Source organism: Emiliania huxleyi (genome assembly GCF_000372725.1).
Source record: "Emiliania huxleyi CCMP1516 unplaced genomic scaffold EMIHUscaffold_92, whole genome shotgun sequence".
NCBI lineage: Eukaryota > Haptophyta > Isochrysidales > Noelaerhabdaceae > Emiliania > Emiliania huxleyi.
This window is the reverse complement of record NW_005195149.1, coordinates 258,987-285,662: the sequence shown is the minus strand read 5'-3', so window position 1 is coordinate 285,662 and position 26,676 is coordinate 258,987. Positions and strand designations below refer to the sequence as shown.

General features: G+C 64.0%; 3 protein-coding genes across 3 annotated transcripts; 2 read left to right on the top strand and 1 right to left on the bottom strand.

Moving 5' to 3' along the window:
- Window positions 1–4,127: 4,127 nt before the first annotated feature.
- EMIHUDRAFT_453764 (hypothetical protein) lies at window positions 4,128–7,398 on the top strand (the record flags this gene model as incomplete). Its single annotated transcript, XM_005757212.1, has 11 exons — window positions 4,128–4,367; window positions 4,411–4,931; window positions 5,171–5,292; window positions 5,370–5,532; window positions 5,780–5,839; window positions 6,075–6,113; window positions 6,177–6,290; window positions 6,778–6,860; window positions 6,998–7,070; window positions 7,123–7,206; window positions 7,303–7,398. Exons 1-11 carry the CDS (start codon window positions 4,187–4,189, stop codon window positions 7,396–7,398), a joined length of 1,536 nt encoding a protein of 511 aa, XP_005757269.1. The 5' UTR covers window positions 4,128–4,186.
- Window positions 7,399–23,895: 16,497 nt separating this feature from the next.
- Window positions 23,896–24,734, top strand: EMIHUDRAFT_220615 (hypothetical protein; the record flags this gene model as incomplete). Its single annotated transcript, XM_005757211.1, has 2 exons — window positions 23,896–23,919; window positions 24,021–24,734. 2 exons carry the CDS (start codon window positions 23,896–23,898, stop codon window positions 24,732–24,734), a joined length of 738 nt encoding a protein of 245 aa, XP_005757268.1.
- Window positions 24,735–25,596: 862 nt separating this feature from the next.
- On the bottom strand, window positions 25,597–25,827 carry EMIHUDRAFT_47580 (hypothetical protein; the record flags this gene model as incomplete). Its single annotated transcript, XM_005757210.1, has 1 exon — window positions 25,597–25,827. A coding segment is annotated over one exon (231 nt), but the record flags the coding sequence as incomplete, so codon positions are not given.
- Between the last annotated feature and the right edge of the window lie 849 nt (window positions 25,828–26,676).

The following is a 26,676-nucleotide window of genomic DNA, read 5'->3' as shown; positions in this document are numbered from 1 at the left end:
GTTCTCCACACCGCCGTGGCGTGGCAGACGGTGAACGAGCTAGCGTGCGGGGACAGCGGCATTGTGCACGGAGCTAAGTGCATTGCCGTTCTTAACGGAGTCGCTTAGGCGGCTCCGGTGGTGTGCCGGTGATAGTACTAGCACGCGCCAGTTCGCACCTGTGTCGAGCCTGTGTGCTGTGAGAGAGATTGATTGATTGATGGGAAGGCGAAACACAGAGAGTTCCTTCTTTAAATTGTGTGCCAGTCCGCGCCAGTCCGCGCCCTTGTCGTGCCAGTGTGCTGTGAGAGAGGCTTGTATCTTAAGAATTCTTTAAATTCTTTTTTCCTGTGTCGAACCTGTGTGCTGTGCGAGAGAGTTCTTTTGTTGAATTCTTTTTTCAGGGCGGCCCTCAAGGTCAGGGTTAGGGGTTAGGGGTTAGGGGTTAAGGGTTAGGGGTTAGGGGGTTAGGGGGGTGGGGGTTAGGGGTTAGGGGTTAGGGGTTAAGGGTTATAGGGGTTAGGGGTTAGGGGTTAGGTGGGGCGGATGCGTCAGACGTATGCATAATACGTGAGGCGTAACCCTTGCTGGCCGCCACTTCTCAGTCAAATCCGTCGTGCGTGTGCGTAATACGTGGGACGTAAGCTCCAAACGACACCCATGGCGACCGATGCGTCAGACGTATGCGTAATACATGAGGCGTAACCCCCTCTCCGCCGCCGTTCACGGTCGAGAGCGTAGAGCATGTGCGTAATGCGTCGGTCATAGGCTCACCCAGCCCCGATTTACGATCCCACTGCGTAAGACCTGTGCGTAATACACCGTGCGTAGCGGCCCGAGAGAGCCTCTCTGGCAAAGCTTACATAAAACAGATGCGTGGTGCGTGGTGCGTAGCGGCCAGAAGGTCGGTGGTAACGATCGGGACAGAAGACGTGCGCATAATACGCAGCACATTTGAAATCACCGATCGTGCTTTCTGTCTGCACGCGTAAAGCGAGGCGTATGCGTGACGCATCACTGAGCCTCCACCCGGCTTGACACGGCACCAAAATACACGACGTCTCAGCGACGTCCTACGAACCGTGGGCATGGATGTGCATAAGGTGGCCGACAATTGCATTAGTGGCTCTTACATATCCATAGCGGGACTAATAACCTCTCCAGTACGGCGAGTTCGCGCTCTGCACCGCTCTCCGTACGGCTCTCTCGCTACTCGCTTGCGGAGAATTTATCTCTCGCGTCTCGGCTGCGTTGGCTCGCCGGCGGCTACGGAGCGCAAGGCCGCTCAGGCAGAGGCAGAGCGGCGCGAGAAGGAGGCTGCGGATAGAAGGGCGGAGGAGGAGAAGGCGAAGCGGCTGGCGAAGGCGGTCGAGAAGAAAGCGGTTAGGAAGGAGGCCAAGGAGAAGAACAATAAGGCCAAGAAGGCGCCGTTAGCTTTCAAGCTCGAGGAGGAGCGGAGGGCGAAGGCTGCGGCAGAGCTTCGCGCACAGGAGGAGAGGGCGGCGCAGCTGGCGCTGAGCAGGAGGCGGCGAGGCTAGCGGAGCGCGAGGCGGCAGAGCAAGAGGGCGCGGCAGAGCGGGTGGCGTTGCGCGAGGATGTGGAGCTAGCAGAGGCGCTGCGCCGGTCAGAGGCGGATGCGGAGGAGGCGCTGGCGCGTCGGGTGTCGCGTTGCGAGGAGGCGGTGAGCAGCGAGTCGACCGGCGGCGGCGGGGACTTGCAGCGGCGTGTCCATCGGCTGGAGGCGAGCCTCGGCGCGGCGACCGAGGGTAGCCTCGAGGAGCGGGTCAGCGCCATCGAGCGCTTGATCGAGCAAGAGGCGGCAGAGGCGGCGGAGCAGCATCTGCCAGTCACCGAGCCGCTTGCTGCCGTCTCACTAGCGGGCGCCGGCCTCGACACGGGGCGACAGGCTGCCCCCGAGTCCACCATGGGAGGCGAGACGTCGTGCATCATATGCTTCGAGCGGCCGAAGTCTCACCTCGCGGTGCCGTGCAGCCACTTGTGCGCTTGCGGTACATGCTCCGAGCTGATGCGAGAGTGTCCGTATTGCCGCGAGCCGGTGATGATGTGGCTCGCCCCGCGCCCTGTGTGATTAGCGGATGGAACCCATCGTCCGATGGTGAGCCCTGAGAAGGGATGTGTATCATGGAATATTCTTTTTTATGCCCTCTATCGCGGCGAATTCTTTTTGGCTTTTAGGAGTCGCTTGGCGGCTCCCGTGGTGTACCTGTGTTAGTGCCAGTGCGCGCCAGTCCCGTGCCCAGTGGCGTGCGAGAGAGCGTACTCGAGGCTAGAATTCGAGTGGAGAATTCTTTTTTTCAGCGCCCCCCCCTCTTGGCTCATGTCCGGCTCGCTCGCCACCTTCCTCCTCCTAGCCTCGGCGCCCGTCGCGTCCGCCGATGGTATGACGAGGCTTGGCCGCGCGCAACTCCGCCTGTCACGGGCGATTCTAGACGCGCTAGCATCGCCCGGGACGTCTGGGACTGCCAACGCCAGCCGCCCGAAGAGGCCTCGCCTCTTCTCGGGCCTAACCGGCAGGCGGACAGCGCTGCCGCCGCCGCCGCCTGCTCCACCGCCCCCTCGCTCGCTGCTACGGCGTGCGTTCGAGCAGCAGCTTGGCCGCCTCCGGTCGATCCGCTGGTGTCTCTTGCCTTTCGACCAAACGCCGCTGCTGCAGCTGCTGCAGCCGCTGGCGACGCTGCTCTCGTTCCGGCCTCCGTGCGGCGCGGTCGTCGCGCTGCTGCTGCACCGCCGCGTGCGCCGCCGCAAGTCGACCCTCGCCGACCCCGCGCGTCTGCTGCGGCGCCCGGGCTCAGCGCCGACGGCGATCGACCCTTCGGACCGCGACTACTGCGTGTACGGCAGCGTCCTCTCCGAAGCGGCGGCCGAGGCGGCGGCAGCGTGCGAGGAGACGGCCGCGAATGCCGCCGCCGCGGCGTCCGATGACGATGCGTCGCCCGCCGCCGCCACCGACACCGACGCCACCGCCGCCGCCGCCGCCGCCGCCGCCGCCGCTGAGCATGCACGCTCCCTCTGCGACGCCTTGTCGCTGACCGCGAGCGCAGAGAACCGCGCCACCTATGTCGCCGCGGCGGCGGAAGCGCTGACGCGGGCCACCGAGCTGAGGGGCAGGCGAGAGGAGCCGAGAGGGGCCGAGAGGAGAGGGGCTGAGAGGAGAGGGGCCGAGAGGGGCCGAGAGGGGCCGAGAGGAGCCGAGAGGAGCCGAGAGGAGCCGAGAGTCTCCTCCTCCCGCCTCCGCGACCCCTCCTCCTTCTCCTCCCAGGGCGGCGTACAGCGACGCCGCCGCCGAGCGCCGCCGCGTGAGGCTGTTTTCGTGCTTCTCGCCGCCTCCGCCGCCGTCGCGCGCCGAGCCGGCGGCGTTGCCCCTCGCCGCTGCGCTCGTGCAGCTGCGTGCGGTGGACGTGCTGCTGCGCGCGCTGCGAGCCGAGTTGCTCGAGGCTGAGGCGGCGATGCACCTCGCGGAGAGGAGGTGGGCGGCGGCGGCGACGCGGACGCTGAGCCTGACGCCTCTGGCGGAGCGGCGGAGGAGCTGCCATTCTCTTGCTCGGCGCATGCCCATGACAGTGACGCGTCCATGACCACGCGTCCGTGGCATGCCCTGCAGGCGTGCCGCCTATGCGAGCAGGCAGCGGCGGCTCCTCCTCTCGCTGCTGGGCGAGGTGCGGCGGGCGCTAGGCACTTCCCAGACACTTCCTGTAGACACTTCCCTAGACACTCCCTAGACACACACACTGCTGATGTCCGCAGGTGCAGGCGGTGCTGCTGGCTCGCCCCTCGCTCTCCGCCTTCGGGGCAAGTGCGAAGGCCTAGATGTGGGCCACATCTCCCCACATCTACATCTCCCCCCATCTCGAGGCCCGCATGTGGCGCATCTCCCCACACCTCCCCCCACATCTCGAGGCCTGGATGCGGAGATCAGATCTGGGGAGAGATGGGAGCTCAGTCAGCGGCATATTCTGCCGAGACGCGCGTCCAGTGCGGGTTCCACCTCCCTGGGGGTAGGGGATCCCCTACCCACACTGGAGCCGAACCCTGGGGAGATTGCGATCTCGCATATTCAGCGGTGGGCTGCTTCGAGACGTGCTCGGCTGTACTCAGTTGCAGTCGCTGTGCTCCTGTGGCTTCCGTCTCTTGCGCGCTGGATCCGTCGTACGGCACACGCTGGAAGGACGGGCCGGCGGCAGAGACTATGGCAGAGACTATGGCAGAAGGACGGACCGGCGGCAGAGACTATGGCAGAGACTATGGCAGAAGGACGGACCGGCGGCAGAGACTATGGCAGAGACTATGGCAGAAGGACGGGCCGGCGGCAGAGACTATGGCAGAGACTATGGCAGAAGGACGGGCCGGCGGCAGAGACTATGGCAGAGACTATGGCAGAAGGACGGGCCGACGGCAGAGACTATGGCAGAGACAGAGGCGCAGATCTCAAGCCCATGCCGCACAGGAGTGTCGTGAGAGAGAAGAGAGAGGAGGCTGCTGACGGGCGACCACGGCCAGAGAAAGAACCAAAGCAGAGGCCCACCTCCCTTTGGTGCCTCTATGCTGCAGGTGCGGAAAGCGCGCTCGCCCGCCGCGTGGCCGCCGCAACGGCTCAGCGGGAGGGGGGGGCGGAGGCGGGGGGCGGGGAGGGAGGCGAGGTGCGAGGTGCAGCAGAGAGCAGGACGGCGACGGCGACGATGGAGGCGACGGCGACGATGGAGGCGACGGCGACGGCGGCAGCGGAGGCGGAGGCGGCAGCGGAGGCGGAGGCGGAGGCGGGCACGGGCGCATTGACACCGGAGGCGGCGTCGCAGGAGGCGGAGGCGTGGGCGACAGCCGCGCGCAAGATCACTTGCGACTCCCTCGCCACCCTCTTGGTGCCTCTGACGGCGGCAGACCGAGACTTGGCCGTGCCGGAGGCGCTGGCGGCGGCGGCGCGTGCTTCACTCGAGGCGCTCAGCGAGTGTGTGTGGGGGGGGGGGTGCATGTGCATGGGTGCATGACCATGACACGTCCATGACATGTCCGGGACATGTCCGATCAGGCGGCGGCCTCGAGCACCGCATCGGAGACTTGTCCAGGACACGTCCATGACATGTCCGGGACATGTCCGATCAGGCGGCGGCCTCGAGTACCGCATCGGAGACTTGTCCAGGACACGTCCATGACATGTCCGGGACATGTCCGATAGGCGCTCAGCGAGTGGCGGGCGGACGGCGGCGCCGACGGCGTCGCCGCGGCGCTCGACATTGTTACCGCCATGGGCCCGGTGCGGCGCGAGGGGCTGGAGCGGGCGAAGCTGGTGCGTGGACGGCGCGGGCGGCGGCTGAGCGTGCTCCGCCGCCGTCGCCCTCTCGGCGCCAGGTTCGGCGGAAGGTGTTCCCTCCTAGGCGCGGGCGGCGGCTGAGCGGGCTGAGCGGCGACGCGGTGGCCGTCGCCGCTTCGCTCGCGTTGCACAACGCGGTTGCGCCGCACTGGCACGCGATTCGGCGCGGCGGCGCGGCGTCGGTGCGGTTCGCCGGCGGCATCGCCGAGCGGCGTTTCGTCGCTCCGGTGCGCGACACTTCCGAGACACTTGCCTCGATATGTTGCCTCGGTATGGGCGAACGTGGACAGGAGACGACAGACACTCTCTCTCTCTCACACACACACACACACACACACACACACACACACACACACACACACACACACACACACACACACACACACACACACACACGCGCGCGCACACAAGCTTGCAAGACACTCCCTCGCTGGCGCCACCTCTTCACACGCGCGCCGCGTTTCTTTTTTTCAGGTGCGCGAGATCGCTCTCGAGCTCCTCAACCGGCGGCAGCCTCTGAGCGAGCCGACCGCCGTCGCCGTCCCCTAGAAGCGGAATCCACGTACTCTTGTACTCCAGCCGGCGCTCGAGAGGACACAGACTGCGCCGGAGTCAACCGTATATTCGGCCGTGTTCACTGCATCCGTAGCCATTCTCGCCCGCATGCGGTGCTCTGATGACACAGCGCAAGGCCGCACTCGCCCTGAGGTTGGTGTGTTCACCGTGAAGACTCTGCACAAGTCTCGAGGTTGGCGTGTCCACCGCGCAGGTCGAGGACGCCGAGGCGTCGCTCGAGACGATGCTTCAGGACCTCTACCCGAGCGAGCTCAAAAAAAGAAATCGTCGGTGCAGCGCGGATTTCTTTTTGTAGGACCTTTACCCGAGCGAGGGCCTTAGCCGCGCCGAGGCGCTCGCGGCCGCGACGCGCGCATACGAGGAGGAGATGCGCGCGGGTGCCGTGCGCAATCTGCTCTCAGGGAAGATGGTGCGTTTCTTTTTTCAGCTTGCGTTTCTTTTTTTCAGGTGCCGTGCGCAATCTGCTCTCAGGGAAGATGGTGCGGCTGCTGCTGCTGCAGGCGCTCCCTCGCCCTCCTCTCCAGCGCTCCTCCCCTCCTCTGCTTCCCCTCCTCCACCCGCTTCGCCCCCCCCCACCCCCCACCACACACACACGCACACACGCACACACGCACGCACGCACGCACGCACACGCACACGCACACGCACGCACGCACGCACGCACGCACGCACGCACGCACGCACGCACGCACGCACGCACGCACGCACGCACGCACGCACGCACGCACGCACGCACGCACGCACGCACGCACGCACGCACGCACGCACGCACGCACGCACGCACGCACGCACGCACGCACGCACGCACGCACGCACGCACGCACGCACGCACGCACGCACGCACGCACGCACGCACGCACGCACGCACGCACGCACACGTTGTGATGCCCCCACAGGTCCAGGCGCTCAAGCTGCAGTCCCTGCGCGCGATGGACACGCTCGACCGGCTTGTCGACTCGAACAAGCTCAACCTGCAGCTGTTCGCCACGCTGCCCGCCTGCCTCCTCGCCGTCGCCGCGTCGCGCCTCGCGCGCGCCGGCGCGACGGCGCCCTGCCGCGCGGCGCCAGCTCAAAAAAAGAAATCGGGGCGCCCGCACGCAGTATTTCTTTTTGTAGGCGCTCCGCCGCGCGGCGCACGGCAGCGCAAAACGGAAACGGTGCCGCGGACCAGCGCGGCGGATTTCGTTTGGTAGGCGCTCCGCGCGCGGCGCCTCCTCACCGCGCGCGCCGCGCACGCCGAGGTTGGGGAGCTCCTGCACAGCGCGGAGCGGGCGCTGACCCTTGCCGGAGACGGCAGCCTCGGCGCGGAAGGCTTGGGCCTCCTGGTGGCGCTGCTGCACGCCGCGTTGCTGCTGCTCGACGCATACAGCACCGCCGCCGCCTCGCGCGCCGCCGCCGCCGCACTGCGGTGGGAGCTGCAGGAGCTGCTGGGGGCGGCGGCGAGGCTTCCCGCGGCCGCCCAGGCGCGGCTGCTGCGACTGGCGATGGCGCGGCACGCGCGGCTGTCTGTGGGGTAACACGTCTCTTCAGGCGTTTAGAGAGCCGATCATGTATCACACGCACGCCGACACGGCGGCAGCGTTTGCCGCGGCGGCGGCGGATGCGCGCCGCCGCTGCGATTCCCCCGAGGGCCGCGGGTTGGATGGCTACGCCTCTGCCGCGAGCCGCACGCCGCACGCCTTCCGCGAAGCCGCGGCCGTGCCGACGCCAGCGACCGCATCGGCCGGCAGCGCCGCCGGCGAAGCTTCGTGGTATGAGGCGCCGGAGCCGCCGGTGGGCGTGCCCGCCGCCGCCAGGGAGTCACCGCTCAAGCAGCGCGCGCTGAGGCATGCGACCACCGCGGGAGAGGCGGCGGTGCGTGGCGCCTCCCCCGCTTGTGCGCGAGGAGCAGGACGACGACGACGACTTCGACGAGATGTTCGACGACTACGATGCCGATGATGTCTAGCCGTAGCATGCAACCTGAGTAGCTGTACCGTGTACGTTAAAAACAGAATGATCCATGAAATCGAAACCGGAGACGTTTTTGTCGTCTCGCAGGCGCCCCACCGCACACCGGGCAGACACGCACACGGCACACGCATCACGCCGCTGTCCACCCAGCGGGCAGACACGCACAAGGCGCTCGGCAGTGCACACACGCATCACGCTGTCCACCAATCCGTACAGTGCGGAGCTGCGGAGCCGTCTGCCGACCCGGTGCCGACGCGACTCGCGAGTGACCACGGTGCGAGCTGCCCGAACACCACGTGCGCATCGTGCCCCAGTCTCCACTCTCGGAGTATTCTCTCGAGTGCGGTGGTGCGCTCTGTGTCACTGCCCCCCCCCCCCCCCTCCGCCCCCGCCCCCGCACCGCCCCCCCGCCCTCCCTCCCTCAGCCAGTCCAGTCTGGCGCCAGCATTCGAGGCTGCAGTGGGCAGCATACCCGCGCCGTAGCGCGTGTGCCCCGCGGCGGCGATCTCCATGAATGAACGCTTGGTTGAAGCCGCCGACGCTCTGCCGATCGTTACGTCGCACATCTGCTTGAAGATGGCGCGCTGCCCATGCGACAAGATTCTATTCACCTGTCAACGGCCTTGATTGTGTCGCGCCCGGTTTTCCTGGAGGTTTCTGAATTTAAAGAAATCGCGGCCACGTTTGATGTGGACAACGACGAGGGGAACAACTCCTGGGGGGGAGCATCGCCTTGTCCGTGCTGCCCACGCTCGCGCTCGCGGACCACCACCGTGGACGCGAGGCGGCGGCCAGTCGGGATGAGGGCCTGGTGGCTCCTCGCCTTCGCCCGCCTCGCCGGTGCCGCGCCTGACCTCCTCTTCCACGCGCCGGACGGCCGCGTCCCGACTTTCGCGCCGCGGCCGCCGGTGCCCAACCCAGTCGACGATCCGGACTGGCTCGTCGCCGCGTCGGGCTTCTGCTCCGACTTTTCCTTTGCGCCTGACGGCAGCATCGACTTCAAGTTCCACCCCGAGGTGTCGGTCGCCTTCACCGACGCCCCGTTCGACCAGGCCGCCTCGCTCGAGGACGGCATCGAGATCCGCGGCGAGGAGTACAGCCAGACCGACGTGCTCGCCGCGGGCACATGGACCAACAAGAACATTGCGCTCCTCGAGCCGACCTCCTCGTGCGACGACCCGCCCGCCGGGTCGCAGGACGAGTGGGCCATCAGCGTCTTCAAGGTGACCGGCAACGAGGCGTGCGGCGAGGAGTGCGTGCACTTCTCCGGCCTCGTCTCGGGCGCGTCGGACAACTTTGTGGCGCGCAAGGAGGGCCGGTTCCTCTGCCAGCTCTTCGTCGAGTCGCACACCTTCTCCGACCAGGCGCGGCGCAGCCTCCGGCGGCGCCTGGCGCCAACGCCTCTGATGTCGAGCATGAAGCCGACGGCACGGCAGCCAGCTTTTGCCTCCATCGGGTCGCCCCGTACGCCCCCGGAAGTACCCGCACGCCCCCGGTCGTGGCTGGTCGCCGCGGCCGGCATCTGCTCCGACCTCTCCGTCACGCCCAAGTCGCAGCGGCTTGCCGCCGAGTCTGCGGCCGACACGTCGGGCGCCTTCATCGCAGACATTACCTTCAAGTTCCACCCGTCAACCTCGGTCGCCTACACCAAGTCGCCAGATCACGGCGCCGTCGAGATTGGAGACGACGGCGTTGTGGTTGGCGAGAAGGCGTACAGCGCGGTGGACGTGCTCGCGAACGCCGTTTGGGACCTCAAGAACATCGCGCTCCTCGAGCCGACCTCCTCCTGCGACGACCCGCCCGCCGGGTCGCAGGACGAGTGGGCCATCAGCGTCTTCAAGGTGAACAGTAGCGACAAGTGTGGCGCCGAGTGCGTGCTGTACTCGGGCCGTGTTTCCTCCTCGTCAAGCATGGTCTCAGCGCAGAAGAATGGGCGCTTTCCTTGCCAACTCTACGTGGACAGCAGCGACAGCGAACCGCCGGAGACAGAGGTGTTCCCAGAGTCATTCGTGATGATGGAGGGTTGCACGAAAGGGAACTTCGGCGATATGCGAAACACCAAGTGGGTCAAAGTTGGAACGACCGCCTCGGGAGCACCCTACTACTTTGCCGAATCCCCTGGCTATTCTCGCTACCTGTTTTGGGACCCATACTACAGTTATGACTACTCGGGTTCTACTTATTACTCACTCGACAAACTCATCTCGCTCGGATACGGGATGTGGTACATTGATGACATGGCCCCAAGCGTCACCGCACTTAGTGACCTTACTGGCCTTTCTTCGTCGCATCAATGGACTGGCTACTTGTGGGCGACATCGTACAAAAACTTCCCGATCGGCACGTATACTTGGTATCTGGATTGCGGTGACAACGACTATTGGTCTGAAAAGGACCTGACGATCGAAGCGTCGCTCCCGCCGCCGCCACCACCTCTCCCGCCACCCCTTGGCGTCCGTGAGGCCACGCTGTCCTGCACCCCGGGTTCGTGTGAGATCGTCGACTGGGTCCCAGCAACATTCAAGGACAATCTGCCGGCCGGCACATGCGACCCTACGGACACAGGTGATGGACTCTCTTGTCCCACGAGGGACGACATTGATGCGACCCCGAAATCGGAACGGTGGAAGAACTTTGACTGCCCAGACTGCGACTGCGGTTGCCCGTTCTACTCCGAGGGCTGTGGTGACGAGTTCCCATGCTGCGTGAAGGCCGCCAAAATCAACCCGGATCGCGGCACGAGCACGGTCGTTTGCCCTGCTGGCACCGTCATGTATCCTCCGACGGGTGCTCCAGTTGAGCCCTTTGTGGCAGTCGGCTCCTATAAGGACTATGGAGCCGCTGGGGCAAAGAGCCCGCCTGCGTACCCGTCGTTTACGATCCTCCGGTACGCCGATGTGACATGTCCGGCGGGATACCGCGACGTGAAGGACGCGAACGAGTGCCAGCAAGTGGCAACTTCGAACGGTGTGCGCCACCCTCCCACACCCCTGTGACGATCCGCAACGCTCGCGCGATCAACATGACCGTGTTGTCGCAGGCCTGAATTGGAGAAACGCGATGGACAACCCCGACGATAACTGGATCGGTCGCTCGAGCACGCAGAGGCGGAGATGACTAGGCTCTAGGGCACGTCCATGACATGTCCGAACACATTATAGGCGGCTGCTTCGAGTGGTACGAGGGAGAACCACCAACGTGGGCGCCTCCGGGGACGAGCAAGGACGTTTACTGGAATGACCGATTCGAATGGTCTGAATGTGCCACGGAGGGTGGGTACTGCGACTGTCCCGGCGGCACGACTCGCTACGGCAAAGGCTCGAGCTGGTACGAAAAGGACGGTTCGCAATCGTGCGACAACGACAACTTTGGCGACCCCGCAAATGGCTTTGTCAAGACGTGCCAGTGCGACAACAAGGTAAGGGCCACGTCTGGAGAAAATGGGGGCCACAAGATATGCATACTGTCGACCACGGCTATCGAGTCCTCCCGCGCCCTACGCTTCGGCCCGCACAAATACGGCTACGACGCACGCACCTGTGCGGACGCGTGCACCGACTATCGCTACTTCGCGCTTCAGGACTACCAAGGTAGCTCGCAGTTGAGCTGGTGCTCCTGCGACAACGAACTCGCACGCGCCTCCATGTACGGACAGGAGGCAAGCTCCTGCCTCCCCAACGGTGGGGCTTGGTGCAATGCGGTTTACGACCAGAGTGCGGTCGGAGGACTCGACACACCGACGGACGACAGCGGCGACTGGCTCTGCCTCGCGCCAGCGGACGGCACCACGTGCAGCGTTCGCGACGCGGATGGGAATCCCGACTACACGCCATGCGCCGTCTCCTTCACGTGCGACAACGGAGGCTCTTGTTCGCTTGATGACGCGGACTGTTTGAAGTACCAGCACAAGCCGGTCGACGCGTGCCCGCCTTCAACCTGGTCGTGTGTGGCATACAATGCCGCCACGGCTTCGGAAGGCCCCATCCTCAATCACGCGAGCTACCCCACGCGATTCCAAGACGACCCGATGCCATCCCAAGGCGACCCGGTGCCATGCTGGTTCCCGAGCCGCAGCCCGCTCGGGCTGATGCTCTCGGACGATGAAGACAAGGAAGCGAGCGAGGTGATCTTGCCCCAGGCCGAGGATACCGTGTCCCGGCAGTGCGAGCAGCCGCCGTTCGTGTTTGCATACTACGACCGGCCCGTGACGAGCACTTTCGAGAGCCCCGGCCTCGTACCGTCGCCGTACAAGTTTGACTGCGGCGCGCAACCTGACGACCCGCTTGACATCGACATCCAGTCCTATCCCGATGTAACGTGCCCAAGCGGATACCGAGACGTGCGAGACGAGGCCGAGTGCCAACGCGTTGCCGAGGAAAGCGGTACGCATGTATTGACGTTGTAGCCCGTGTGCCCCACCCTCAGTCAGCCGCTCGTGCCTGTCTCTGCAGGCTTGACCTGGGTAGGCAAGCTGACGGATGACGCCAACTGGATCAATGGCTGCTTTGAATGGTACCCCAGTGCGGGAGACCCGGTGGGCACTAGCACGAAGGTGTACTGGAACGACCGGCCTGGGGCGAACGCAGGCAACAAAGGCGGCCACAAGATCTGTGCCCGCAGCGCGAACAAGTTCATCTACGACGACTCATCCTGGCGATCAGGCACAACCACGAAGGAGCAGCAGGCAGTCGCCGAGCGCTGGGATTCGGTCTGTGGCGACATCTTTTGGAGCAAGGTAGGGCCCTCGTACGACTGGAGCACGCTGCTCAGCTCTGCGGGTGCGGTGACTGGCTGCGCGGGGAGCGCGTGCATCGCGCTAGACACCGACATCCTAACCTATCCCGAGGTGACGTGCCAAAGCGGATACCGAGACGTGCGGACCGCGGCCGAGTGCCAACGCGCTGCCGAGGGAAGCGGTACGCCGTTCCCATGATGCGCTGAGAGAGAGAGAGAAATGCCCCCTTAACCTCACCGTGCCTGTCTCTGCAGGCTTGACCTGGGTAGGCAAGCTGACGGATGACGGCAACTGGATCAATGGCTGCTTTGAATGGTACCCCAATGCGGGAGACCCGGTGGGCACTAGCAAGAAGGTGTACTGGAACGACCGGCCTGGGGCGAACGCAGGCAACAAAGGCGGCCACAAGATCTGTGTCCAAGATGAGAGTATCGAGATGACGTGCGCCGACGATTGCCGCAAAGAGACTGGCAGCAGCTGCTCCTTCAGCTATCCGGCCTACGGCGTCCAGCTCGTTCAGCTCTCCAACATAAGGGTGGCGAAGCTGCTGTCATCCGACACAGCCACCCTTGTTGCGATGCTGAACGACTCAAATGTGCCGAATGGAACTTCAAACAACTTCTACCAGACGGCCCTCCTGAGCTATGTCCAGACCTCTCTGAATGGGTATTACACCCAACTCAATCGGTCGATGCATGACTATGACTCGAGCTGGGCCAGCACCGGCATCCTACAGCTCATCGCCTCTCAGATCGGCAACATCGGGCAGGTCACGGCGTCTCTCGCGTCCATGCCTGACACGCCCTATGTTCCCACTTTCAATGCGGGCTTCTTCACGGACTCGGTTCGTCTGTACATGGACGACTTTCGCAAACTTGCAGATGAGATCTACAAACTCGCGGACGAGAGCAAAGAGTTTCAGATGCAGAAGACAATGCTCCTCATCGACGACAGCGAAAACAGCGGTGCGCAGGCTGTGACGGCAGAGACCATAAAGCAAACCGAAGCGAGCATCTCGGCGGCCCTCATGGGGATGCAGGGCGCTCTGAACGGCATCAACGAGACTGCATTCATCATGCAGGAGGCCGCGGACGAGCTGGAGGAGGCGCTGAAGGCGTATCGACGGCAACAGCGCATCAAAGCGATCCTCAGCCTCACGATGGGGATCGTCGACATGGGCTTCGGTGTGACCGCCAAGGTCTTCAACACGCAAGCCGAAAGGGTGGGCGACAGCTACACTGGCTTTTTCAAGTTGCCATCGAAAACCGGTAAGGATGGCCAGACGAACAACGCCAACTCTGGGTCCGCTACCTTCCAGCTCCTCACTGGGTCACAGGTAAACAGCCCTTTCCGCCCCTTTTGCCCTGCTCGTCCCAACTCCGCCCTCTCCCAACCCCCCGCCCCCCCGCCCACCACAGACCTTCGTCGACGCTGCGGTCGGTATTGGCTACACCTGCAAAGACGTCGCCGACGCAAACGAGGCGTGCGATAAAGACGGCGTCGGCGGCGACTGCACAGGCAGCTACCCAAACGACATTGCAACACAATCCCAGCGCTATAACAAGTTCATGACCGAAGCCTTCGGATTCGACTACGACCTCGTTCCAGACGCCTCGTCGACAGTTCCCGGCGGTCCAACCGCGCGCCTGGTGCAAACGGCCGACGAGCTCAACAAGGTTGCTAGTTTGTTCGCGCCCTTGCCCCGCGTCGACGATGCCCGCCCCGTGGAACGATAACCACCTTTCCCTCCCTCAGGTGTTGCCACTGATGGGCACTGGCTTCTGGCAGAAGTGGGTCGCTGACGTGAAGCAAACGTACAACCCGTATCTGACCGGCTACAACAGCGATGTCAACGCCGCGGCTCAGAAGGTGGTGGACTACCTTGTGGTGCAGTCGTATTACGGCGCGTTATTCACTCCACACGCACACGCAAAAAAAGCCCTAGTGCTCTCACAGCGGTCCATCTCATCATGGCAGGAAACGACTACACCACCCAGGGCACCCGTTACGTCGCCGCGATCCAGCAGTACCAGATTGACCTCACGCAGCAGCAGGCCCTCGGGGCGACGGACGCCGCCATCAACGCAGCGATCGACAACGCCGATGAGGTCATTGCAGACAACCTCATCCAGCAAACCGCGCTCACCATCCGGATAAGTGCACTGGCGCTGCAGATGTACGTCGTGGTCAAGCAGCTCTGCGCGAGTTACCAGTATCAGATGACTCAGCTCTACACGCAGTGCGTCGATGCGACAACGGCGAATCCACTGAGCATGATGTGCGGGGCTGGTGCTGCCTGGAAGCCACTCCCATGGTGCCCGCTTGCCCGAAACATTTGTGCCATCTTCTCACACTCACAACGTGACACGACCACACACACACACACACGTAGGCCGGTTTGCGGTGGGACATCGGAAATGCTGTCCAAGACAACGAACACGTACCTTGAAGGCCTCGAGGGCGTATACAACAACGCCATGGTGCGTGGCCGTCCGTAAGGCTTATCGGCATCGTTCGTGCTCACATGCTCACCACTCCTAATAAATAGGCCGTGTCCGAGTACGTGACGAACGGGGTCTGGGGCAATGGAAACCAGCACCCGCCGGAGTCGGTCTGGCTCAGCCTCTCGATTGTCCCGTGGGATCCGCCGCCCTGCGAGAATGCGACGACCGTGACCGAGACGATGGTGTGCGACGTCAACGAGCCGGAGTCTGATGCCGCAGGGTCGCTGCCGCGTTACCGCTACTACGACGGGACGGACTGCTACACTGCCGATGAGCCTCGGGAGGCCAACACCACGTGTTGCAATGTCACGAGAGTCACCTGGACCGACTGCTCTTACGACCCTCCGAAGACACCTTACGTGACGATGCAAGCGTGGCGCGACTTCCAAGGCCTTGGCGACAAGAGCAAGAAGGGCGTGCTATCCTTCACCATTAACGAATCCTGGGTCGCATCGACGTTGAATAAGTACAACGAGGCTTTCATCACGGGCTTGGCGACCTATGTGCCGGGCGCCCGTGTGCCTAAGTATGCCACGATGACGCTCACGCCGACAGGTCTGGGGCACTAGAGGATCGCAACGTCTAGGGCAGTTCTCACTTCCGGGTCTTGCCGGCACACGCAACATCGATGGTCCCGCTCCCCACCCTATAGGTACCATGGTGAACAAGGTGAAGGCTCCTTCGGGCACATTCGTTAAAACCGAGTTCGTCGGAGCACCGTCCGGGCAGAAAGTCGTCGACGACGATGACGGCACGGTCCTCTGGCAGGGCACGGTGGGGTACAGCTACTACTACAAGACTCCCGATCGGGACTCTGGCCTGTGCGATGACACAGCGCAGCCCACCAGCGTCTTCTACGACCGAGCGAACCAAGGGAATGAGGGCGGAGTTTTGAACTGCCCAGTCACGAGGCAAGAGGCTTTCGGCCAGGCCGATTGTTTCTCCGTAGAGATACCGTCTACCCTGGCGAGGCAGTGGTACTGTCCTTGCTACGACTACTGCATTGGCGAGCAGAACCCGGGTGAGTTCGATGGAGACGGTGCAGAAGCCGCAATATGCGGCAAGTACGCCGACGACGGTGTGCTCCATCACGCCTGAGCACCTGCCTGCACCTGCCTTGACTAACTCCATCGCATACATTAGGCCCGTACAACTGGGCGAGCATCTACAGCACCTTCGAATTTCGCATCGGTGATGGGCTCGAGTCGACCTTGCTCATTCCGGCCCTGTCGCTCGACCTGGGCATCTGGGTTCGCACGTACGGTCAAAACACGGAGTCTGGAGATCTCCCGCAGTGCAATGCGATTTGTCCCAACGGCTGGGACGAATCCAACGGGGGCTGCCCCCCCCAGCCGTATGCGGACTGGTCCTGCTAAGCCAAGACGGGCCAGTCTTGAGCTTCGCGCGTGCGCCCCACTCGCGCGGGGTTGCGTGTGGCGAGGACGTCTCAATTGCCGAGGCCTTCTCCGCCTTCGAGGAGACAGTGTACTATTGCCGAGGCCTTCTCCGCCTTCGAGGAGACAGTGTAACATTGCCGAGGCCTTCTCCGCCTTCGAGGAGACAGTGTAACCTTGCCGAGGCCTTCTCCGCCTCCGAGATAGATGACTAGCAACGCGAAGGACGCGGAGCGTTCGCGCTTCACACTGGTTGCACTTCTTTCACTCCGGACAAAGACGGGGACACAGCGGACGGTGCGGGGCGTGTGCCAGTCTTAGCGGCGACGCGCGGGACCGTCTGTGGCGAAGTGGGTCGCGTCCCCGGATTTCCCGAACTCACGGTCCTCTCCCCGTATGGAGCCCTCGCGGGCGCGCTCCTAGACGCGCGCGGGCGCTGCGCGCACTCCGCACTGCGGGGCTCGGTGCGCGGAGTGTATGGCAGAGTGGCGGCACGAGTGCGTGTGCTGCACTGCCAAATATATAGTACACCAAGAGCCGCAGGCCAACACCACTCCCTTCCGAGGGGCGACACGCTGGGCGCGCGCCACAGACGCAGAGAAGCGTCACAAAGCGCCGGCTGGCTGCTGCGTGCTGGGCGGGCCTGTCCGTAGTTCCGCGAAAACACCGCGACACGCTCGCAACTAATCTCGCGGGGCCCAGCCCGAGAAGCAGAGGGCGAGGGGCGCCGCCCCGCCTCCGCCCTAAACCACCCGCCAACACGCCCAGGGCTACGCAGACGAGTACGCGTGTTCAGGCTCCGCGCAGGCGGCGCTCCACTCCACCGCAGCGCCTAGCCCACCCAAGATCTATCTACTCAATCTCCCCTCGCACCGACCGACCGCCCACCCACGGCCCTGCCGGGCGCTCCCGCGCCCGCGGTCGCGCCCTGCTCTCCCCTTTAGGGATCGAGACTCAGGGGCGCGACGACCGCCGGGAGTCGAGGTGAAAACGACGTCGAACACAAACGAGTCGAGGTGCGCAGGCGGTGCCCTCGATCAAAGAGATATATTTCCCGTTTGCCGATGGGGCTGAAGGTTGTTGGCATCCTAAGTGCATGCGTACATTAGCAAACACCAGGCACGTCCTATGCGCCGAGTGCGAGGCGGTGAAGGGAGAGAGGAGGGAGCACCACCGGGCGATGAGGAAAGGCGCGGCGGACGTGCTCAAGGCGCTACGATGGACGCCGCCGAAGTCAAGGAGGCGGACACTCGCCCACACCGCAGAGTGCGAAGCCCAGGCGCTCGCTGTACGCGCCATTGCTGGGGCGACGAAGAGGAGCGCAGGGAGAAGAGAGAGCGACGAGGAATGGGAGGCGATGGAGCAACTGCTAGCTGGACGACTACCCGAGCCGAGTGTGATGGACCAGGACCCGCCAGAAGACATCATGAGGGAGTATGACACACGGGTGGTGACCTCACTCAAGGCACTGCAGCAGACGGCGGCATCAATAATCAAAGTACGGGAAGGGAAGAGGAAGGGACTTGAGGCGGAGAGGAAGGAACGAGTGGCCGCGGAGACAGAACGCCTGAAAGAGGGACAGAAGGAAAGAAAGGAGAGGATACGAGAAATAGAGTGGGCGGCGAATGCGTGTATTTGCTGGCGACGGAGGCGACATCGACAACGTGAGGCCGAAGAGAAGGAAAGGGAGGAGGCAGAGAGACGCCTCGAAGCGGGGAGAGGCAGAACGACGAGAGCGATGGGGACGACACTCAAAACGACCCACTGCGAGCTCGAAGGCGAAGGCCGGCGCAGGAAACGCGGTGACAGGAGCGACGATGCGGCGAGCGCCGGAGGGAAGCGACGACAGCGAGGGGACGAGGACGACGAGCAGAGAGGAGAACAGACGGCGAGCGGCGCACGCGAGGGCGACCACGTAGGAGAAAACAGACGGGACGAGGGGAAGGAAACGCGGCCCGCCAGGACGCGGAGGCAGACGGCAAGATACGTCGCCGGCCCAGCGACAGGAAGCGCAGGAAAACAAAAAGAATTTTACAAAGAGAACAAGACTCCCCGGCCCTGGATGTGAGGTTGCCGACTGCACTCCAAGTGCTCCAAGACCAGGAGCATGGAGACGAGGGTAGGCGCGAGGCGCTCCGCCGACAAGCAGCAGAGGCGGCGGCGAAAGTAACGACGGCCATGCTAACGACGGGCGGCACGGTGGTTAAGCGAAGGTAGGCCCCTCTAGCATAGCGGAAGGGGAACTAGGTGGCGACGAGGAGGCTGGAAAAATTCGAGGTGTGTAGCATCTACACTGGGGAGATCTTCCGGACAGGAACGGCGCAGCCACCGGAGACAGTACCAGACGAACTGTCACGACACACGGCAGCAGGGGGGACGCAGCTGGATGGAAGTGACGACGAGAGCGAGGACGACTTTGACAGCGTCGCGGCGCGCCTGGGAGAAATTAACTTTGACTGGCCAGCAGCATCGAACGAGCCGAAGCAAGGCACGAGGGCGACGCACTTCGTACGCTACGAGGAGATACAATTAGGCAAGGCAGCTGCGCAGGTGATGGTCCTGTTTGCAGAGAGAGGAGTCAAGGAAGGCCAAGAAATCACATGGTCATATGGGGACTCATACAGGAGCCATCGCAAGGAGATGGGATACAAGGCGGGGACGAAGGCGGATCCGAACGCAATAACACCCCAGCAAGCTCGGACGGCATTTGCGAGATACTGCAAAAAGATAGACGTGACGAAGGAGGAGCTAGCGTGGAACTTTGGATGCATATCGGCAAGCCAAAGTAACGAGCAGGAGGCTGTCCTGGTGCGAGAGCTAATCCTGAGCAACAATAAGCGACTGTACCACGGAGCACAGAGCGCAACAGACAGGACGGCGGCGACGACGGACATGGCAGAGACGAGTGTGAGACAAAATGCGGCGGGGATGGAGGGCGGGAGCGACGGGGATGGTGACGGTGACGGTGGCGAGGGAGAGGAAGGGGGTCCATTAACACCAGACAGCGAGAGGGGCAGGGAGGAAAGGGGGAGAGAGGAAGCCAACGGCGATGCCACCAGCAGTAGGGGACACGATGAACAGGTAGACAACGGCCAAGGCGATGGCGAGGACGAGGAGACACGGGACGATGGCAGGCGAGACGAGGAGGACGCAGGCGAGGGAAGAGGCAGAGCCACAGTCGACGGAGGCGACAACGATGGAGAAAGATCGCGCGCGCGTCGTGAGTGGCGGCGCGCGCGCAATCTCTGTTCCCGGGCACGCCGGTCGCAGTGGCATGGGATCCCAGGCTCAAAAGCGCTCAACAGCGAGCTGCTCCTCCTCCTGCCGCCGCTCCGCTCACCGAGACAACTCGGTGCCGCCGTTCTCGCCGCCGCCGCCGCCGCCGCCGCCGCCTCCTCGCGCCTTGCCTCCGTCACCGCCGCCCTCCATCTCGCAGCGGCGCGTCCCTCTGATGGCGCGGGCGCCTCGCTCGTTGGCGCCTCGCCGCCGCCCCCCCTCTCGCCGCCGCTCCGCTCGTGGCCGCCCCATCCCCTGTCAATCCCGCCGCCTCCCCTGTCAATCCCCCGCACCGCCGCCGCCACCGCCTCGCGCGTTTAGCGGGGGGCCTTTAAGCTTAAATAGGAGGACAGCCTATAAAGAAAAGAAACGCAAGGTCGAGGTGCCACCTTATCAACCACAAAAAAGGCCCGCGCGTGCTGCGCGGGCCCGGCGAGCGACCTTTTCACGCTGGTCGCTGCGACCTACTCTCTTGAAAGACGATCGGCCGCAGCTCGTGGCAGCTGCAGAATTTGCGGCTGCACGGCTCAAACGCACGCGGGTCGCCGCGCCGCACCAGGCTCGCAATCTCGCCCCACAGTGCCACCAGCTCGGCCTCCGTCTGGGCCAGCTCCGCCTCGTACTCGCCGCTGTCCGGCGGCGGCAGCTCCTCCACGACGTCGACGCCCGCCGAGCCCCCGCCGAGGTAGAGCAGCCTGGGTAAGCAGGCTCAGGACGTGTAGACGGCCGCGGAGGCGGTGGCGAGGGTGGTGGCGCCACGGAGCGGCGTCGGGGGGTGTCCAGTCGTTGTGGCCTGGCTGTAGCTGTTGAGCGCTGTGGCGGTGAATCGACACCGATATCGTTCAAAAGAACGCTGATTGTGTGTTCGCCTCTGTACGTCTCTCCTCAAGATTATGCCCACCTCAGCCGGCGCGCGCGCAGCTCGAGGCCCTCCCAGTGGGGCGAGGCGCGGAGGCCGCCTGCGGTATGGTCAGGGTCAGGGTCAGGGTCAGGGTCAGGGTCAGGGTCAGGGTCAGGGTCAGGGTCAGGGTCAGGGTTAGGGGGTCAGGGTTAGGGGGTCAGGGTTCGGGTTCAGGGTTAGCGGGTGTCGACGTTCCAGCAGACGAAAGTCCGGGAGTACGGTCTGGTGCGGTGTGGTCCGAACGCCGCGTGAATGCGAGGGCTCCGGAGACAGCGGAGACAGCGGAGACAGCTGGACGCGCGTCGTCTCGAGTGTGCGACGTGTCTTCGTCTGTACTCCGCGTCTAGCGGAGGCCCGCCATATCTCCCCAGATCTCGCCAGATCTCGCCAGATCTCGCCAGATCTCGCCATAACTCCCCCTCTCTAGCGGAGGCGCGCCGCGCGCGAGCAGCAGCGCGTAGCAGCGCAGCTGGAAGAAGCTCTTCCTCCGGATCTGCGCGTCCGTCGCCGCCGAGTACGCGCGCGGGGCCTTGCCCGTCTTGTAGTCGACGATGGCGACGCCGCCGCCCGGCAAGCCGTCCAAACGGTCCACCTTTCCAACCAGCTCGAGGGCAGGCAAGCCTATCTCGCCAGATCTCGCCGGATCTCGCCAGATCTCGCCAGATCTCGCCATCTCTCCCAAGATCTCGAGGGCAGGCAAGCCGGAGGCTGGCTCCATCGGCAGCTGCGCCCGCATCCACGCCTCGTGCGCGAGCGGCTCGCCTTTGGGGGCGTTCCGAGAGAGTTCCGAGAGAGTTCCGAGAGAGTTCCGAGAGAGTTCCGAGAGAGTTCCGAGAGCGTTCCGAGAGAGTTCCGAGAGAGTTCCGAGGAGGAGCGAGGGAGGGGAGGAAGGAGGGAGGGAGGGAGGGGCGGAGAGAGGAGCTCGCCATATCTCGCCAGATCTCGCCAGATCTCGCCAGATCTCGCCAGATCTCCCCAGATCTCCCCAGATCTCGCGCCATGCGGCATCGCCGCCGGGTCCTCCGCCGCCAGCCAGTTGTCGAGCAAGCGGAGGCACTCGAGGCCCCACTCCCGCTCCTACGTATGGGTGCTCAAGACGTGCTCCTTCTCGTACTCAACCAGGAGTAAGCACTCGAGGCCCCACGCTCGCTCCTCCTCCACCGACGCGAACAGCGCCTCCACCAGCGACGGTGCGGTGCCGCTCTTGGGAGCCTCGCGCCTGCGAGAGAACAATCGGAGGAGGCTCCGAGCGGGCGGCGAGAGTGCTCCGAACCCCGTTGCTCGCGAGTCCACAGGGCACTCGCAGCGGACCGTGCGTTGTCCTCTTTGGCCGATGACAGGGCCAACGCGGAGGGCAGCAGTGGTCGCAGAGTCCCGGGCAGGTCCAGAGCATGCAGAGGGAGAGACCGGGCATGTCCAGAGCATGCGGAGGGGCGGAGAGTGGGACGGGAGAGAGAGAGGCGGAGAGAGGAGCTCGCCATGCGGCAGGCGCGGCAGCTCCTCCCGCGAGCTCGCCATATCTCGCCATATCTCGCCAGATCTCCCCAGATCTCGCCAAATCTCCCAGATCTCGCGTCATGTGGGACGGGAGAGTGCGCAGGGGGCTGCGCGCCGCTTCTTGCGCCACTCATCGCGCAGCACGTCGTGCAGCCGGCCCGCGCGCTCCTCGGGCGGCGCCTCGAAAACCTTCTCCAGCGCCGCGTGGACGAGGCTCCCCTTCTCCAGCACCTGGCCGGCAGCGCAACCGCGAGGTGCAGCCGAGGTGCAACCTCAGAGGTCGTTCCGAGCTCCACTGCGCGAGTCCCGGCTGCGTGGGCCCGAGCACACACTGCACGCACCTTGCTCGGCGGCTCGGGCAGCCTCCACAGGTTACGGAAGAGGTACAGCTGCGGGCAGTCGCGAAAGGTCGCCGCCGCGGTCGGCGACAGCCGCGGCGGCATGACGAGCGGCTCCGACAGCCTGGCGGCAGCGGCATCGGCGACGGCACTCGCCTGCGCAGATGTGTGGGAGTGTGAAGCCTGTGTGCGGGTTTGAGGCGCAGGCGGGCGGGCATCACCTCTGCCGATGTGAGCATCGAGAGCTTGGGCACTCGAGAGGAGGCGCGGCGCGCGCCGGCGAGAGAGAGCACAAGCATAGTATGGCAGCTATGGGCGAGAGAGAGCATCCCCATCCCACTCGCAGGGCGCGCGATACACACACTCCTCTTCATCCCAACCGGCCCCACCCGCGCGCCTACCCCGCCGATGGCCGTTGGGGCGGGAAATCCCGCCCCACCCACCATTGCGCAGCAGTGGTCCGAGGTCCTCGCTGAGCAGCAGAAGCCGCCCAGCCCCCGCGAGCACGTCAGCCATAGCGCCACGCGCCTCAGCCGAGAGCCGCCCGAAAGCCGCCACGACCGACCGCGATGGCGCCGAGGATGGGCCGCTCCAATACCCATCCCACTCCGCGCACGCCTCGAGAACCGACGCCTCCTCCTTCGCCAGCACCTTCGCCAAAGCCTCACGCGCCGCAGGCAGCCCGGCCGCCGCCGCCGCCTCCCCAGCCTCACGCTCCTTGTCGAAGAAAGCCAGCCGCGCACCCTTCTCCTCCTCCGTCTCCTCTCTCCCCAGGACCCGGACTGCCCCCTCAAGGAGGATCCGCGTCCACAGCTCCTCCTGCGTCTCCCCGACGACGCGCTGCCCAGTGAAGGCCTCGATCTTCTTTGGCAGCAGCTGACTCTCCTGGTCGCCGTGGCCCAACTTGCCATCGTCTCCTCCGCCCCAGCTCCAGACGCTGCCGTCGGCGTTATGGGCGAGGCTGTATGCCAGGCTGTTGCGCGCGAGTTTGGCACCGCAGAAGCTGATCGAGCTGGGGCGTGAGGGCGTGCTGCAGCCAGAAGTGGCGGCGGGGGGACTTGCCGCGGCACGTTGAGAGGGTGGAGTCAAAGCAGACAGGGCCGTAGTTGTCGTTGGGGGACCCGGAGGTGGCCTCAGTGGTTGTGGGCCTCGTTGGTGGACTCGGAGGTGGCTTCGATGGGGGTTCCGGAGGTGGCGGACTCGGAGGTGGCTTCGTCGGGGGACTCGGTGGGCGGGAACTCGGCGGGTGCCACTTCCGCCACCACTCATATGAATGCTCATATGATTGATAATGCCTCACATGAGCATTCACATGATTGATGATGGCTCATACAACACGCCACCTGGTACATCTGGTAGCATTTGGTGTCTTCAGTCGCATTTGGTGGAGGCGCGCCACTGTACGCCGGGGCCCCGATGCCCCGACGCCCCGATGCCCCGGTACGTTCGGCGTGGCTCACCCTCCAGTTTTTACCACCATCATTGTAAAATTACTAGTATTTTTTTCTTCGACAACAATAAACGTCCGTCCGTCTCCGCAGAACGCCCGAAGCCAAGTCGTCATGGGCGCTTTCGTGATTGTGTCTGGCTGTTTGGCCGAGTCCGCCTTTCCCAGGCCGGGTGGCAACTTCTCCGACGGCAACGCAGGCGAGGTCATGCCGGTCGAGGACTCGAATGTTGTCTCCGTGCAGCCTCGCTCGGGCAGCGCGCCACCGCCGCCACCCTCCTGCGACTGTGGGTGGACGACAAAGTACCCGTGTCCCGGCAGCCCAAGCGCCCTCGAGGGCGCTTGGGGCCAAGAGCTCGCAAAGGACGACGGTTCAGCCTGTTTTGACTTGTGCTGCAAGAAGCCGCCGCCGCCACCACTAGCGCCACCACTGCTGCCAGTGTGTAAAACCGGCTGCGCATGGACGACGAAGTACCCCTGTCCCATGGAAGATTATCCCTTCGCACACTCCTATGATTGGACGACAGAGATCGCAGAGGACGACGGATCAGCCTGCTTCGACGTTTGCTGCAAGATGCTACCGCCACCGCCACCCATGCCGGAATTTAAGTATCCCTTCTGGAGCTGTCGATGGAACTGGCTCGTCGGCGCTATCATTGTGATAGCTTCCTCTGCAATTCTAGAAGACCCGCGAAACATCGATTTCGAGAGCTTTATGCAGATCCTCCTATTCCCATGGCCCGCAATCGCGGGAGAACAGACGTTCACTCTGCAAAGCGCGGTAATATGGTCCATCGTCTTTTTGTGACAGCCTATGTGGTAGCAGAGACCCTTTGGTCCTGGGAATGGACATCATTTTACGAGGAACAAGCGAATGCGCCCGGGAATCCACGTCCTTTCACGAATGCAATCCAAGCCGCGAACTCAAATTTCATCGTTGGTCTCATCCTTCTGCTCATCCTGATTCCGTTTCTCTTCCTGTTTGGGTTCAGGGTGTGGGAGGTTGCCAGGATACATTGGAGACCCCGTCGATGGGTCCTGATGTTGTGTGACTTGCATCCTTACAAACAATTCACACCGGAAGGAGCAAGGGGGGCAGCTGGGATGACGGCTGCAGCGCCAAAGCAACAGGTCCTACCAGATGTACAGAAGCTGCTCGTGGACGCCAATCTCGAGGCCTTTAGCGCTGGCTTGGCCCGGCTTGGTGTGCGGGGGATGTCGGACCTACGCGAACTGGAGGACGATGACCTCGCGCAGCTAAGCATGCAAAGTCTAGAGGTGAAGCGCCTCCGACGCAAACTCGACGATGGAGCATCTCAAGCGCCAATGGGGCAGCCAGTACACAACGAAGATTTAGCGCTCGCCGGATCAGAGCAGAGCTCTCTTTACCCCAGTATGCGCGGTGTCAACCGGATCGACGGAGGCAAGTACTGAGTACCATTCCCTGGGCAGACAAGGCAAACCCCGAAAAGTGGGGCAAGAATAACCACCCACGAGCTTTAACTAAATGTAGGCATGGAGTGCAGTCTGAGAGCTACCACTTGTTTGTGCCTGTGCCCTGTCGCGACGCTCGGCTGTGAGAGAAGCTGTCTTTCGTTTTGGTCCTTGGAGCAGGAGTTCCGTTCCTTCCTGCAGTGTGAGTCTGGACCCCACGACTTGGCGGTGCCATGCCCCGATGCCTCAGTGGGTCTGTCAGTGCCCCGATGGCGAGATGCCCCGATGCCCCAGTGCCCCGATGCCCCAGTGCCCCGATGCCCCGATGCTCCAGTGCCCCGACGCCCCGATGCCCCGATGCCCCGATGCCCCAGTGCCCCGATGCCCCAGTGCCCCGATGCCCCAGTGCCCCGATGCCCCAGTGCCCCGATGCCCCAGTGCCCCGATGCCCCAGAGCCCAGTGCCCCGATGCCCCGACGCCCCGATGCCCCGATGCCCCGATGCGATATTTGGTTGCATTTCGTTAGCTTGGAGGAGGGGCAGACCAATGTACGCCCACCAAATTAGTAAGAAAAACATTTGGTAACATTTGGTGGTACCCCCGATGGGATGTTTCAGGGGGGCGAGGCTCTTAGTCCACCAAAAACATTTGGTAACAGGAAACGAACCGCGGGGGTGCGGGTGCGCGAGGAAACATGGATACAGACAGACCTAAGGTGTCGGAGGCGCCGGCGGCGAGGGCGGCGCCCGCGCCTTGACAAAGCACCGGTTCGCCTCGCTGCCGGGGTACGCCTGCTTGCGCTTCAGCACAAATGCGGTCGGGGCCGTGTGCAGCTCGCACTCGTAGGGCGCCTTAGGTGGCGGGCAGCGGCGGTCGCGCGCGTCGTCGGAGAACTCGTACGACAGGCAGTCTGCCCTCTCGGCGCATTGGGTCTGGCAGTCGAATTGGTCGGCGGCGCAGCTCTTGACATCGGGGTTGGCGCGACCGTTTGCCATCCGGCAGGCGCCCCACCCGTCCAACGCCAAGCCGGAGGGCGACGTGCGAGTGGGGGGGTGGAAGGCGACGAAGGGAGACGCGGCCTTGACGACGTCGTGCGGGAAAGGCGCACCCGTTTGCGACTCCTGCCACCCGCGCTTGGCGAGGCACTCGACGTCGTCCGAGAAGGGCGCACCGGGAAGGGTCGAGAAGCCCACGACACGCTCAAGCATGAGGCGGCACGCCCGCCTGCTGTGCCGGTACTCAAAGCCAGCCAGCGCAAGGCTCAGCTCGGCGAGCGCGGCGCAACGGGCGCGAGAGACGTTGATGATCAGCATGT